Source organism: Mixophyes fleayi, chromosome 4 (assembly GCF_038048845.1).
Source record: "Mixophyes fleayi isolate aMixFle1 chromosome 4, aMixFle1.hap1, whole genome shotgun sequence".
Classification (NCBI taxonomy): Eukaryota; Metazoa; Chordata; class Amphibia; order Anura; family Limnodynastidae; genus Mixophyes; species Mixophyes fleayi.
Window position 1 is genome coordinate 323,785,063 of NC_134405.1, and position 17,394 is coordinate 323,802,456.

Below are 17,394 nucleotides of genomic sequence, written 5' to 3' on the forward strand. Positions count from 1 at the left end.
TCTGTTTCTTTGAGAAGCATCTTTTGAGCAAGCACGGGACCGGCGGATTCACTGTGAAGGGCCCTAGAGCTGTTTTGCCAGACCCTTATCTAACTTTTTCTATTGGGACTGGTGATCTACTGTTCTGTCTCTCCCTTTACTGTACTTCATTTTCAATACGCATATGTTTTGTTGTCAGTCCCCCCCCCCCCGCCCCCCTAATAAAATAGGACATATTAGAATTAATCTGTAATCCAGGTACTGTCGTGGGTTGTAAAATGATATAAAAGATTCTTCATAGACCTGAGTTGAACCTCTCTGGGAGGAGAACCATTGGCACAAGCACACACAAGAGGTACAGAAGACTGTAACCACCTGACAAAGTTAGGTCTTATGTTAATTATCGGTGTGTAGCACTGCCTGTATCCAGAGTGATCATTTTAATTAATATTATTCCCTGTTGCAGCAATACATAGATGGTTAACATTACCTGCAGAAAACAACATCCTGAGCAATCTGTGAGCTCACTGGCTGAGTCCCGGGCTTAAGGTCACTGACATTGAAATATGAGAGGGTATGATTGATGAAGCCATGCATGGTTCCGTTTTGACTGTACATATACTGATACACAAGACGTGGGATGAAGTCGGAGGTGACAGCTATTACAAATGCCTGGAGATAGGGAAATAACCCAGTAAAGACAGTTATTCATTTATTCTTGTAATAACCATAAAGTGAGGCTACATATTATTCACTAACTGTAGAGATAACACAGCACTCGTGTCATTATGCTGCACTCACAGTAAAGAGATTATACATCATTCATTGAGTAATGTATATGCTGATGTAGAGATGTTGGGATATACGACTATACAGCATTGACTAAATGTACGGATGTTGGAAGATGTGGCTATACAGCATTCACTAACTGTACCAGTGTTGGAAGAAGCGACTACACAGCGTTCACTAACTGTACGAGTGTTGGGAGATGAGGCTATACAATGTCCACTAACAAGTGTTGGGAGATGTGGCTATAGAATGTTCACGAAATGTACAAGTGTTGGGAAATGTAACTACAGAGCATTCACTAACTATGCAAGTGTTGGGAGAAGCGACTATACAGTGTTCACTAACTGTACAAGTGTTGGAAAATGTGACGACACAGTGCTTACTAACTGTGTGAGTATTGGGAAAAGTGACAATACAGCATTCACTAACTGTACGAGTGTTGGGATATGTGACTACACAATTTTAACTAACTGTACGAGCGTTGGGAGATGTGACTACACACAGTTCACTAACTATACGAGTGTTGGGCGAGACAACTACACAGTGTTCACTAACTGTACGAACGTTGGGAAACGTGATTATACAGCATTCACTATCTGCTATTAACCATAGTGACCTTGAGAAATATGACAATAAGGCATACACTAACTATACACTAATTGAGAAGTTAATTAAACTTTTCCTTTGAAAAAGTATATAATTATTTTTTGTCACTGTATTAACCTATCACTGTTTATCTCACCCAAATAGGACGTAAATGATAATTCTTCAAATATAGTTCTCATACATCATTTTTCAACCATTTAAAAAAGCATTGTTGTGTTTTGTATGCTGACTTTTCCACCACTTTTTTTTGCCTGTGGAAACTTCTCCTGATCAAGTGCGACTCATCCCATTCCCATGTATGGGGAAACTACTATCACTGAAGTCAACAGAGCCTTTGCTTTCTATGAGGAAATGTGACACTTAATCAGTGGGAAAGGATCTTTCATTGGAGTCAGTGGCGATAGAACTGTGACTGAAGTCAGTGTAGCAAGGGTTTCCATTCACCCTGGTTCTTTAGTTTTTACACTCTGATTATTTGTTTTTTCAATGCCATCTTTTTGGTAATATGATCATTTTTAATTTTGTCTACAGTATGTACTAGATCCTAGATCCTCAACATTTTCCTTTTATGCCATTGCAATTAATTTCACAGCATTAGGGAAAATATCTGATTACAGAAAGCTCAATGGAGGATTTCAATCGATTACACCAAAGGACATTCCATTTAAGTGGGGTGAACAGTCAATACAATTACAAACAGAAGCTACACTATTTCAATTACATTTAAATAGCCCCTTAGCTGTACTATTGTTGGTATAATTCCTATGCTCCTATGTCAGAACCTGTAAAGCATAGCAGTGTGATTAATTGCCTTTTGTGGAGACACATTTTGCAGATGTTCTCTAACTATAATAACAGTGTAGGCTGATTGAGGATATACGTTATTTGTCAAAAACTTCCTCTAGAATTTATCAACAGAGTTTTTGAATCTCACAGAGATAAATAGCACATTTAATACCATATTATTACCGTATTAATATACATGACTATATTCATTAAAATAATCATAAGTAGGCATTTATTATGTATAATGCTTAATAGCACATGCTAAAATTTACTCCTAATATCTCCATTTGCCTTCAACTCTGATAGTTAGAACTTAAAATATTATTATTATTATTATTATTATTATTATTATTAATAATAATAATAATTATTATTTACTAATTATAATAATAATAATAATAATAATAATAATAACAATAATAATAGTAATAATTATAATAATATATAATTAGAATAATTTCCAAAGGCAGAGGATCTTGTCCTCAGCAAAGAAAGGGTGGCTTAAATGACTGTAACCATTAAATAAAAATGATATATAATATAACAAGAGCACAATTTCATGGCAGAAGATCCAATAATTACACAATAGAAGAAACAGCAATAACATTGATGACAAAAATGACATTATGCCAAATGAGCAAAAACAAGGATAACGAGGTTGAACATATCAACATGTGACTGGTATCAATGCCATGTTAAATGTCTTATTATATGACTTGGGGCATGAACATACTGTGGGCAGAATTCACATTTAGAACCTACAGGCACCTCCCCCCCCCCCCCCCCCACCAACTATAATGGACTGAAATGTGTGTAAAGATGATGAGAGTAGCAAACTCAACATTAATATTAGACTTGAATGTGTGTAAATGATGAGGGGAGTAGTCCTTGCAGTGTTAGACACCCCAAGGCTAGACCTCTGAGATGGCCTGGCTGCTGTAGTGGTTACTCACAGCTGCTGTGGACAGGCGCCTGGAACAAGTTAGGACACTCTGGAAAAAATTGGAAAGGTTTCAGACTCCCTCTGTACCTCTGAATTGGACCTGGACTCATTCTGGACCCCTAGGTTGGTCCTTGCAACAGTCTGGGACTCTATATTTGACAAGAACCCCCTCCTGACCTTTGGATTGGATATGGACTCTCTCTAGATCTCTGACAACTTTCTTTCTGTCAGCTTACTCACAGGCACTTACAAACTCCCCTATTGGAATGGCAACTCTCACTTTATCACTTTAGCAGCCATCTCTAGTAACTTAGCAGATCTCTTTGTTAGATTGACAGCTCTTTCTGTTAGACCTGCAGCTCTTTCTGTTAGATTGGCAGCTCTTTCTGTAAGACTTGCAGCTTTCTTTAGAATTGAGTCCCTTTACAATGGCATTGTCCTCTCTGACCGTTGCTCTCTCTGCTGCTCCCTTCTCCACAGTACTTATTTCCCCAGTGGCTTCTGTGGTCCCTGGCAAGCTCAGTGGGCTTAGCTGCACTTTTCATTGACTCCGCTAAATAAGGTTATGGTCCTGGGAATGGCCGTGCCTCCCTCCTCTCAGGCCACACTCCCTCTATCCTCCTTCTGGTCTCTCAGCTCCTCTGCATGCTGGGTTGTGTAGTTTCCAGTGCCCAAGGAAGCGTTGGACTGGCCTCAGCCAGCGGCTCCTGCTCCCCTTTTTCTACACTACCAGAACCCACAGAATTATCTGAAGAACAGTGTTCAATAAAACAAAAATTCATTCATACTCATCTCAAGCTTCAGTTTATGTAAATTAACCTTAATGAATATCAAAATGTTCTTCCAAAATTAGCAAGAAAATACTTACATTTATAATGACCGAAAATTTCCCAATTCCACTCAAAATATTATACCAAATTCCTGCAAAAGAATAAAACAAAACATATTTGGTTGTTTAGTTTTTTATCCTTCCTCTGGGTATATATATAAGATAAAGCTATCCCCACACTTAATAATTATTGTAAGCTGCCAGGAATCTGTTTAGTTTGATATTTGACTTGTTTTGTTGCCTTGTCACAGTGTTCCTGAATCATCATTACAAGCTAAAAGTTGCAATGGATGCCAATGAAAATCACTGAACTTGTAGGAATGATGTGAATATTACATTTATATTACATTTATTGATATCTAAAGAAAATTGTGATATTTAAGTTGAGAAGTGCATTCATGAACTTGTAAACATAGTACAAAGGAGAACCACTAAATATTCTAAAAATATCCAAGGTTCTCTCTCAGTAAACTGCCAGTAAAAATCCTAATAGTTAATAATCGACTTTGAAACCCCCCAAACTTGCCTCTTCTTCACTTGGCGCAGGGGGGTGGGGGAACATGTCACGATTGGGGAGTGATTACACATCCAAGGGCATGTCTAGCACTTTTGAAGGCTGCCTGGTATCCCCTCCTTCCCTCCCAAACTTTGATGAGCGCCACTGTGATCATTTATTTGATTGAACCGTTTTTCCCTTTAATATACTGCTGGGCTTGGCCTCAGGTACGTCTCAAACTAATCATAAGAGTGAGGGAACATGGGAATTGTTTCTCTGGGAAAATGTATAAAGGAGGCACAAAACAGTCCCCACCAAAATTATAGGACGAGACCTGAGCTGGTGCAACAATCAAGTCATTTTGTGGAGTTGAAATATGAGACCTTCCGCACACAAAGGATCGCTTCAACAACTGCGCCTTCTTCATCCCTTAATCTCATTTTAATTATCTTGCTCCCCAAATTTGATTTCTGCATTGCTCCAGAAAGCTAAGTGCACCCTTGTCCCTACTCCATACGTTGCAAAGAACATCCCCACCATAGGCAAAAATAAGGGGGGGGGGTGCTAGTGCCTGGAAACCCCCCTCCAAGCCCTGGTACTGTATAATTGAGGTGGCTGGACCCTGCTCCCGCTTCACAAGGCTCTGCTTGAAAAGTGAGAGCTGCGAGCACCTAACAGTAGTGAACGCAGCATTGCCCATGTATAATATGGGGATAGGAAGAGTTGGAGAGCAGCCAAGCACTGTCTAAAATTATAGCCACGCCCCTCTGCATGCTGGTCACGCCCACTGGCGGCGTGGTGTGGAAACCCCCCACTACAAATCCTGCCTTTGCCCCTACTCACTACACCCAACTCTTTCCTTCTGTCCGTACAAAGATCTGCTCCACTCCAAATGCTTCTATCTTTCTCCGTTAAACCATATGCTTTACTGAACATCTAGGCACACGTATACACATCATGGTGTCCTTAAGGTCCAAAGCTGGATTTCCACTGCACTAAAGTTAAGTTTTGTGCTCCGAAAATGACCCCAGAGAAGGAAATAGTAAGTAAAATAAATTTAACCAACGTGAAAAATAATGAAGGGGGTTGATCAGGAGCAATCTTATACAAGAAATAACAAAAGCTTATTCCTATTTTTGCAGAACACATTTAATAATTTGTGATACCTATATCTTTAGCTCGTACGGCATCAGGTCTTCTTAACTCTGCCACAAACTTTCTAGCATCGAGTCTTACTTCTATAATGTTGTTTAGAAGAGCGAATAGAGGAGCCAGAGGAAAAGATGCCACGAATAGGGTGACGAACCCAAACTGGATAACTAAAAAAAAACAAAAAAGAGAAATAGAACAACGAAATGGTCAGTATATGCAAACAACGTATATAAAAGTAGGGATGTACCGGTCAAAAAAAAATCATGTTTAGGATTATGCTATATACTACAATTTTTTTTTAGCAACATCCAGGTTCAGCCAACCAAATCTGAGTTCTAATTCCTTTGGGTTTTTGTGATAATCACTTACCTTTTTTTGCCATGGTTAAGAAGTTTGGGCCTGATTCATTAAGGATATTAACTTGAGAAATTTCTTATTTCAGCCTCCTGGACAAAACCATGTTCCAATACAAGGGGTGCAAATTAGTATTCTGTTTTGCACATAAGTTAAATACTGACTGTTTTTTCATGTTGCACACAAATACTTGATAGCTTATTTGTACGCTGAAATTTGAAAGTTGATATTTGTGTGCTACATGAAAAAACAGTCAGTATTTAACTTATGTGCAAAACAGAAAACTAATTTGCACCCCTTGCATTGTAACATGGTTTTGTCCAGGAGACTGCAATAAGAAGTTTCTTAAGTTAAGATCCTTAATGAATCAGGCCCCTTGTCAGTATTTGAAAACTTTAAGGAAAATGAGGCATTTACTCTATATAAATAGCACAGAAGAGTTGTTTAGATTCCACTGACGGGTTTCTTCGTTATTGGTGATTTTATCAGATAGAGTTTTATATACTATTATGAGTAAGTCAATCTGTATTATTATTATTATTATTATTATTATTATTATTATTATCATCATCAGTGTGGTCATTTTTATACCATTTATTTTGCATTCATTGTATTTCGAACCATGTTCAGCCATAAATGTATTTTCTTTCTTGTTTGTGTCATTCATTTGGAGTAAACTAAATGCCTCCACTTTGTTCTTAATATTTTTAATTTGCTAGTAGGGTGAACAGCCTCCTAAATGAACTAACATCTACAAGGATTTTTTTTTTAAAAAAAAAATAAAATAATTTGGTTCAATTTAGTATTTGAAAACTTTTTAAATGAATGTATGGGCAGCACGGTGGCTCAGTGGTTAGCACTTCTACCTCACAGAACTGGTGTTTGAGTTCGACTTCCGACCATGGCCTTATCTGTGTGGAGTATTGTCTGTGTGGGATTCCTCCCACACTTCAAGAACATACTAGTTGGTTAATTGGCTGCTATTAAATTGACCTTAGTCTCTCTCTCTCTCGGTCTGTGTATTAGGGAATTTAGACTGTAAGCCCCAATGGGGAAGGGACTGATGTGAGTGAGCTCTCTGTACAGCGCTGCAGATTTAATGGCGCTATATAAATAAATCATGATGATGCTAACTTGGTACCAGTTCAGTTAATGTGCTTAGGACTCTCTATGTATGTTAGTGCTCTGTTTTTGGAACAAAACAGCAGCATATGTAATATTGAGTTGTTACATATAACATAGTTTAGCACATAAACAAACCAGCGATAACTCCCAACACCTTCAGAGGCTTTCAGCACAGGAAGAACAAGCGGCACAACATGCTATTGGTTAAATTCATTAATCGTAATCTTGAAACCAACTTTCACCTCCAATGTAATATGAGACTTGATTATAATGAGATGGATGTACATGATGAGGATACACCTGTTAACAATACTTGTCATTGACATTATTATTATTATTATAGACATGGACGGAACAATTTGAATTTCTGTTTGAATTTCCTTTGTTGATCCAGAGGAAAGCAAAACAAGCCCCCAGAGGGGCAGCTGGCAACTTATACTAGCTACTAATTACATCAACTAGTGTCCTTTACTAGTTATAGCTACCGGTACTATTACATACACAAAAGGCATTGGATCCATTTTATATCCATTTAGTGAATCTGCCATCAGGATCTCCCTTTATAGAGAATGCCAGAGCCTAACTAAACTTACAGTGAACAACCTCTTTCTATGGAGGTAGTACAACAAGGGTTATTACACAAATGTTTGTCCTGACCTTGAATATGTTTGTTCATTTTAATCAGGTTAGCTCTAAGGCGTATTTTGTTTCCATAGTGTTTTCAAGATGATGATTAAATAATCTCCACCCAAAAAAAAAATGGTTTATGTTAAGCTAAAAATTAAAATCATGTTGACCTTGGATGTGTCGTTCACTGACCTTGACAGGACCCCCAATATCTGCTATGGTCCCTTGTCACTTGGTCCCATATTTTTTGGGTAAAAGCCAAGGGGGTGTCAATGCTGCTCTACAGTGAACTCTTTATTGTGTGGGACTGTTGTAGACATGGGAGCCCCCAGAGAATCCAGTGAATGCTAAGAGCTAGATTTACTAAACTGCTGGCTTGAAAAAGTGGAGATGTTGCCTATAGCAACCAGTCAGATTCTAGCTGTCATTTATTTAGTACATTCTACAAAATGACAGCTAGAATCTGATTGGTTGCTATAGGCAACATCTCCACTTTTTGAAACCCGCAGTTTACTAAATATACCCCTAAGGGTCATTATTTAGAAGCACTGTGCCAAACAATCTGCACAGGACTCTTAGTACTGATGACAAAGTTACATATATTTAATTATCATTAAAATATCAATGCTGAATCCAAGCAAAGATTACACGGATTAGTATTGCCTGGTTAAAGAAAATGCATAGCAGGGTTTATTTAATCCGGTAAAGAATAAAAAAATAAATAATCATATTAAATTTAATATTTTATTTTTAAAACATTAATTTGGCTTTATAGGTTTCCATAAAGCAAAAATGTCTGAAAAAAAAAAGGTAAAATGCATTAGCGCAGGGGTAGTATAGAATGACTCAATTATACAAAATGACATAAAAGCTGAAAAAATACTTGGCATGACCTCCCAGCGAGCATCGGTAAATCATTCTGGCACCAAAGTCACAACATGTGAGCTTAAATGTAATGTGGCACCAACAGTCTTGGCTGGCAGACGCTGAGGAATGCTCTACATAAGGCAGTGCAAACGTTGTGCCAACCACTTATCTTAACATTGGGTTCACAAAAGTGTATTTCCTAATCTGGCATCTTGCTCTCCGCACACATACACACAGGAAAATCTAGGCATCCTGTGTGATTATTTCATGCACTTATTAAGTCTGTCTTTTGGAGCTCAGAAATCTTGGCATGGCTGCACTGTGCCAGGAGCAGTACTTGACAAGTTCACAGTTTCAACAGAACAAAAGCTGATCGTTTTTTAAGAATGAGCTCTATATGCTTTCAAACGCTGTCGCTGCCAATGTTGAGTTATGGTTTTAAGTTTTAAATATTTTACATGCCGATGAGTCACACTTATTTGTTTATAATAATTATTTAGCTGTCTGTTGTTAAGCCAGACCTTCACACAGCGCTTAGAAAAAAAAAAGAAAAAGATCTGTAGGAGGATATAGATATTAATCGCGGATATTAGAAGTACAGTTAAGATATAATGTTACCTGGTTTCACCTAGATTGTTGCTATAACAACCGGTAGCTAATTAGAGGATTAGAATTTTCACGGACGCACAGAGTATTTTAGATGAGCCAACGCCTCCAAATCCATTTGTAACCAATACTGAAGACGAGTGAATTAGGGACTGTCAGAGATAAGGGACAGGGGTGCATATTCCGCCTCTGGTCTGGTCCTACATTTAATGCCTAAGGCGAAGAGCTAAGAGGGCAAGAGGGAGAGTATTTTGAAGCGTAATACCCCCTCTGGTGTTGTTATTCACACTTCCCAGTGACTGAATGTGTGGCCACGGCACTAGTACCCAGAGGAGACAAACCAGGAACAGTTGCTTAGAAACATAAGGCTGGTATGAGCTGCTTCAGTTTGACAGGAAAACTTGGCATAGCAGCCACAAGCCAGGTACCCATGATAGTTCCACCACTAGTTTTAAATGCTACTTTTACAAATGCTTGCAGTCTAAAATATATTATAGAGTTCCAAAAAACATGTATTTATTCCCTGATAGACACAGACAATTTTAGAATAGAGCTAACAAAGAAAAATATGAAAGCAGGCAGGTATATTTGTATCCAAAAAAGAGGATGTTTGCACACCCCAAAAAAAATTTTTTCATTCATTTATTAGGATCTATTCACAAAGGCTTAATGCAGTAATGTGACCTACACCTCCGAACAAGTTGGACGCATTTCATATACAGGTGCGTTTGACGCTGCAATATCCCTGCTTTAGTTTGACAGGACAGCTTGGCATAACAGCCACAAACCCGGTACCCATGGAAGTTCCATCACTGGTTTTAAATGATACCTGTACTGAACAAATGCTTGCAGTTTAAAATATAAACTAATTTCATTCATGTCAAGGGGCTAGATCAGCTATTGTAGCTGTTACAGAGTCATGCTACAATGATAACAAAGACTGGGCCATAGTTATTACCGATGTACATAGTTCAGGAAAAAACAGAGTAGGATATAAGGGAGGTGGAGATGTTTTAAATGTAAAAACAATTGTAATAAAGGGCCCTGCAGATAGGTTTGATAGAATTTGTATAACTCTAGAAACCAGTGAGTGGAAGAGAGGATTAAACTGAAATAATGCATTATTACATGCAACAGAATATGTTTGAATGTTAGTAGGGAATTAGATTGTAAGCTCCACTGGGGCTGGGACTGATGTGAATGAATAAACCTGCTCTGAATGTAATATTCTGCGTGATATGTTGGTATACAAATAAATGCGTGATATTTATATTCTCCCATCTCTCTATGTGTATGCAAATTATAATATTATGCAATTAACAAATACCAGCTCCTTATCTGTAAAATTCCTGCCAGTAATTGCAGCTATCTCATAACGTGGAGGGAAATACATAAATAGAACTTGTCTCACACTAGTTCCCAAGTGCCTGGGGATGGCACAGAAGAGCCCCTATGAGTCAGGTAACCTGTCCTAGTGACGTGACTCATCCAGTAAGCTCCTCAGCTATCTAGATCTGGACAGTTCTTCAGCCTTTGTATGAATGTCACCAAGAAGGCCAAGAATGCAAATGTAATGTGCCTGGAGCAGAAGTACTTTACTGCTTACACTAGGGGTGGATGACCTTAAATACGCATCATGTTTTTAGAAGTTACGCTGTAGAAACCCATAAAAGCCAAAGGGTGTTAGTTTATGGGCCTAATATAGAGTGGGCTGTTTTTAGCAGGTTCCACTTTAGGGCATCTTTAGAACACGTGCTGTAACCCATAGCAACCAATAAGTAGCTTTCATTAAATAGGCTGCTCTAGTTCACTAAAAACCGATAACAGATAGATAGATAGATAGATATGAGAGAGATACACTATAGATACAAGACAGATAGATAGATAGATAGATAGATAGATAGATAGATAGATAGATAAATAGATATGAGAGAGATACACTATAGATACAAGACAGATAGATAGATAGATAGATAGATAGATAGATAGATAGATAGATAGATAGATAGATAGATAGAAGACAGACAAATAGATAGATAGATAGATAGATAGATACAAGACAGACAGATAGATAGATAGATAGATAGATAGATAGATAGATAGATAGATATGAGAGAGATACACTATAGATACAAGATAGATAGATAGATAGATAGATAGATATGAGAGAGATACACTATAGATACAAGATAGATAGATAGATAGATAGATAGATATGAGAGAGATACACTATAGATACAAGATAGATAGATAGATAGATAGATAGATAGATAGATATGACATAGATAGATAGATAATTATTAGACTTTTACAAACTTTTATTTGCCATCCAAGACAATCTTTTTGCACGTTGCACTTTTATTGCTCTTGAATACCTTTATTACATGGGCATTTGTAATTTTGAGCATATAAATGTAGTAACCTGCATGAATTGTTCCTGCATAGTAAAACATTCATCCCACTGATAATATAGAATGACAAATTAACAGCACCTCCTGAGCACCCATAAATATTAAGTCCTTTTGCAGGGAGTAAGAGAATCCGCGGCCATCTCTAACCAGGGAACGCCCGCATAGATGTGCTCTCTCTACCCCATGAGTCTCATTTGAACACCTTGTCCTACAGCACAAGAGAACAATTTGAGGCGCAAGAGTGCCCTCAGACCACTTTCAGCTAAACGCATTTTGACACATGCGGCTTCTTCCTTAAGAAATTACATAGGTTTACCACAGTCCTGACACACAGTTACTGCACAAGTCTGCAAAAAATAGGCAGATATTACTAAGCAGCAAATACGCTGCTGTCTAAGCACCAAGAAAATATATTAAGTTATTTAGGACAGGAAGATTTCTATACATGATCATATACTAATGCATAGCAGACTATCAGTATAATACGTCTAGGGGCTAGCCTTCATTCTCAAGACAATTATGAGGTCCTGGAATGTCAGTGTTATCATACAAGAATTCTAATAAAAACAAGACCACCTTGCAGCCCAGGTAAGCCTGACTTACAAGGGTGCAGTTCACCTTTAAACAAAATGTAAAAAGAAAAAAGAAAACATTCTTGAGAAATATTTAAGCATTATTTTCTCATCCTTTAGACTCATCCAGTGACAGAAAGGCCTCTCCTGTCAGTGAGACATGCTGCCCCTTCAGGCTAAAATGTGAAGCGGGTTCCTCCACATGTTGTATTGACACGCTCACTTAGAGAGGTAAAGACATATTTGTTTTGTCAGTCGTGTGCAGGAGAGAGTGTAATGTGTTATCAATGCATTCGTTCAGAATACATATATGTTACAGTTGTAGACCTTATACTGGATTGAACCTTTGATTAGAGTTCAGTTAATTAGCTAAGTTGTTCTCTTTGGATAATATTAGTATTAATCTACCTTGGACAGTGTTGGCTAACCTCATACTTGCCAACTCTCCCGCATTGTCCGGGAGACTCCCGCATTTTGCGAGAGTCTCCCGGACGAGTGTGGCAATCTCCCTGATAGGAAGGGAGAAAAATTTAGTTTAAACGCCGCGATTCACCCGGAATCGCGGCGTTTAGCCCCGCCCCCACTGTAAAATGACGCGATTTGCGTCATTCCGTCATGGGGGCGGGGCCAAAATGACGCGATTTCGCAGCCCCGCCCCCTGCACGCCCACGTCCCAGCCGGCATCTCCCGGAAAAAAAAAAAAAAATGTTGGCAAGTATGGCTAACCTGTGACACTCCAGGTGTTGTGAAAACTACAAGTCCCAGCATACCCTTCCAGCAATAAGCTGTTATATATATTGGCAAAGCATGCTGGGACTTGTAGGTTCACAAGCATCTGGAGTGTCACAGGTTAGCCAACACTGACCTAGGACGTCTTTGATTTCTTTCCCTAAAAAGGTCTATATTTACTAGGGGTTTTTCACTTACCCAGTAAAACTCAGACATACTGTAGGTCAAATAGCAAAAATAATCAAATATTTTTATATATTTGAATTTGAAGTGCACCTGCTTCCTACACAAGGCAGAGTTGGCTGAATTAATACGCACCGATTCAAAGTGATTGCTTTGTGCTAGATCAGATTTGGTCGAGTGTGGCATAAAATCGTCCATTGTAATCCGGTTGTTTGACCTGATGCATGAACAACCAAATTAGTGCAATTTTGTCATCCACGTGTTTCCAAGTTCTTTACTGTTCATCTGCAAAGGGGCAAATTGTTGTGGGCTACCTAATGTCGTAAGGAAGTACTTGCGTCTAGAGAGGGCAAGCGGCACACACCACGCACATAGGGGCTGTGCCCAAATTGTGCCCGTCACAATCATGGTGCTTCGTCATTGACGGCTGTGAAATATAATAAATACTGCCGATTGGTTCATGGCCATATCATTAGTGCCCGTAGTGATGGTAATTTTGTAAATTTGAATGACGGAAAAATTAATGTTAAAATTTTTTTAAAATGATGGTAAATTAAGTCCATATTCTATATATTATCATCATTATCATCAACGTTTATTTATCTAGCGCCAGCAAATTTCATAGCGCTTTACAATTAGGAACAAACATTAATAAAACTATATATAATACTGGGTAATACATACAGACAGAGAGGTCAGATAACCCTGCTCGCAAGCTTACAATCTATGGGACAATGGGAGTGTGAAACACAAGGGCATATGCTACATCATATTGCACACTAGACCAGCTAGAATGCAAAGGTAAAAGTATTGAGTGGGCTGTGTGTGTGGCAATGTTGGTCAGAGGGTTGTTGTCTTGTGTTAGCTGTGTAGATGGTGGTACTAGGGTAACCTAGGGAGATTAAGATGATGGTTGAGGAATATTATAAGCTTGTCTGAAGAGGTGGGTTTTCACTACCCAAAAAATTCTGGATTTTTTTTTTATAGCGCATGGATTTAAATTACCTTCATTTGAAGTACAGTTTAATTTCATTTACTTCCTCCTAGAGCGCTATGTAGTGATGTCCGCACACAGCGCTCTAATGATATTTTAGAATGGAATATCACATTATTCCTCACTGCTCTTTCACAGGGAAGAGAAACAAAGGAGACGAACAGTGACGCTATTGCAGTGGGACTTGGGACCCTGAAAATACACCCCTGCAATGGGCAAATCACTTTTTCTTTCTTTAAATTATTCGACTTCTAATCACAGCGTTTAATAGTTTCATTTATTGGAGTTTTTACAAAAAATAAGTTCTAGGCTTTAACATCTGAGAATTTCAAAATGATACCGCTGTAGGGAGACGGCTATTGTGATGATAGCAAGAAAATATTACACATTTGTAACAAACGTGCAGCCGCTTCCATATTTACAGTATGATAAACTAAACAGAACACTGTGTCCTCGCTCAATGTTGCTATTGATACTTTTGTCCTCAAACAAATGTTTCGATGAAGGGTGAAGGTGTAGCCTCCTCAAGGGTTTTCAACATGAAATTTTGCTACTCTGATAAAAAGCCATGCCAGACAACAGATGCGTTGATACGTTTCCTTTCTTTGTTAACACAAATTATTTAAGAACACCCATCCATCATTGTCACTGTCCTTCGACAAAGAGAAACAAAACAACATTCTGTTTTTTCAGACTTTGAAGAACCTAGGGCAGCTTCCACGAACTTAGCACTTAGCTAAAATTTCAAAAGAAAAGAAAATATTTGACATTACTTATTAACAGGTTGGGTGGAATATGTGGAATTACTTCATAGTTAGAATTTTGCCAATGCAGAAACCACGAGAACAGGATGAGCTGAAACGTACTGAAAAAGGAGCATTAGAAATCCCAAGCAACATGCGTTTTAAGCTCTGAGTCCCAACCACAGCTCTCTGGCTCAATTATTTAAAAAAAATTCTTTCATAATTATTTTTCAAATTGATTTATGTCAATTTATTTGTCTAATTACATTACCTTATTTTTATTTGTGTCACTGTGTAACTTTACACTGTCTAAATGTGCACGGTATGAGTGACCAAGGATGAGTTGAGCCTGGTTGTGGGGTCAAGCCTTGGATCAAGTTGTTTGAGATCCTGTCTACAACCGTGCACTGAAATGTCTATGGCAGTGGATCATCATCATCATCATCGTCAATTTATATAGCGCCACTAATTCCGCAGCGCTGTACAGAGAACTCATTCACATCAGTCCCTGCCCCATTTGAGCTTACAGTCTAAATTCCCTAATATAGACACACACTCACACACAGACAGAGAGTGAGACAGACAGACAGAGAGGGAGAGACTAGGGTCAATTTTGATTGCAGCCCATTAACCTACCAGTATGTTTTTGGAGTGTGGGAAGAAACCAATGCACCTGAAGGAAACCCACGCAAACACGGGGAGAACATACAAACTCCACACAGATAAGGTCATGGTCGGGAATCGAACTCATGACCCCAGTGTTGTGAGGCAGAAGTGCTAACCACTAGGCCACTGTGCTGCCCAAACTTTCTCAGTTCGTCTCCATAATTTTTCAAGGTACCCCTAAGCCAAAATAGTTACCAGGTAGTCCCCTGCCTTGCTTACCACTGGCCCGGGCCGCGGTACCCCTGTGAGATTGTCGCGGCACTCCAGGGAGCTACGGTACACAGTTTGGGAACCACTGGTCAATGGTTCAACATGTTACAAGAATCACCCAAATAGACAGTAATTTGGGGAAATTAAAGTCTCACAGTGAAACCATTTCATGCACACAGCGGAGGAGGTCATATTGTGGGCTTAACCGAAGTTCATGAGAATGTGATCGAGCTAGAGTGATGCCAATAGTTCCTAATTCATCAATATCCTGGCATAGTGGCTCAGTGCACAAAATAGTTATTTACTCTGTGCGAACTTGGAGAATAGCAGTATATGTTAGTAAATCGTCTAGATGTGGATTTCATCTAGTCACACCAGCACAATGAGAAAATGTAAGGAAATCTGTAACCCATAGCAGCCAATGAGGTGTATTGTTTCATATTCTAAACTTAATTTTAAAAACACCTGAGAATCTGATTGGTTGCTGTGCGTTACAGCATCTTTTTGTACCATTATCTATACACCGTTTCTCAGAAATGACCCCCAGTAAGTCGGTAAGGGTCATAGTAACATTATTCTGGAAAAATTTAGAATATGGAACAAATTTATAGCTCAAACTCATATGTTGAACTGCGTCTGGTGCTGGGTAGAGTCTTCTTTGGCATTCCAGGACATATATGTCCACAACATTCCACAAATTAGGATAAAAGATCTCATCCAAAAACAAAAAATAGAATTTTGATACAGAGCAAGCTGTGAGAGGAGAGAGGAATTAGAGCATTCTGGGAATTCAGCGTATACAATGAAAGGTGAATCTATAGTAGGTATAATTTTGTTTTGTATTTTAAACCCTTGAACTCCACCCAGAAGTACATTCTTAATTTTTGTGTGAAGTAATCCTTTAATGGTTATGATGAGCCCAACCAAAGAACTCTATTGAAGTGCATTCAGTGTGAGCACTAGGCTTCATTACAACTGAGGGATGGTATCATCAGCCTGAGGTAAATTAAAAAGCTAAGGTTTGTGTTCAAACCAGAAAAGGCTCCTATCCTTGATGGGGTCACGGGGGCAGGGCAGGCTTCCTGGGTTACTCCCATGGGGCTATACTGTCTGAGTTGCCTAGTGTGCCTAAATTTCTTTGCTGGGCTGATGTTCTCCTTCTTATGCTTTGGTTCAAGTTGGATGGATAAGTAGCACTCACCTATCTAGAGTTGTCTGTTTCCGTCAGTCCCTTCTGTGCTTTTCCTATTTTTTCCTTTTTAATGTCTCTAATGGTGCCAGAACACTGCTGCTGACAGGCAGGCAGTCCGGCTGGCCATTAGCATCCTGCCTCCCCGCTGCTGTTGGGCACTTTGCCGCCTCCCGTCCTCCCTTCCTTGCTGCTTTAGAGGTTTCTGCTGGTGGCAGCAGGCTGAGTATCCCTGTTTCCTCAGCCATTTCCCCATTACTAGAAGGGCCTTCAGAATCCCCTGGCTCTGTGTTGCCTGGCATGACTGCTGACTCCATTAACCTCCCCCGCTATATAATGGCTAAGTGGTTAGCACTTCTGCCTCACAGCACTGGGGTCATGAGTTCGACCATGGCCTTTTCTGTGTGGAGTTTGTATGTTTTCCCCATGTTTGCACCCCCAAAAAAACATACTTTTAGGTTAATTGGCTGCAATTAAATTGACCTTATTCTCTCTCGGCCCTTGTGTGTATTAAGGAATTTAGACTGTAAGCTCTATT

The 17,394-nt window shown here is 38.9% G+C and overlaps 1 protein-coding gene across 1 annotated transcript in view; it reads right to left on the reverse strand.

Moving 5' to 3' along the window:
• ANO2 (anoctamin 2) overlaps window positions 1-17,394 on the reverse strand; it is a 202,078-nt gene that overhangs the window by 16,000 nt on the left and 168,684 nt on the right. The window contains exons 21-23 of the mRNA XM_075210223.1: window positions 5,595-5,747; window positions 3,972-4,024; window positions 470-651 (exon numbers count right to left, since the gene is read on the reverse strand). Of these exons, the coding sequence (XP_075066324.1) occupies window positions 470-651; window positions 3,972-4,024; window positions 5,595-5,747 (388 nt within the window). The remainder of the gene's footprint in view (window positions 1-469; window positions 652-3,971; window positions 4,025-5,594; window positions 5,748-17,394) is intronic.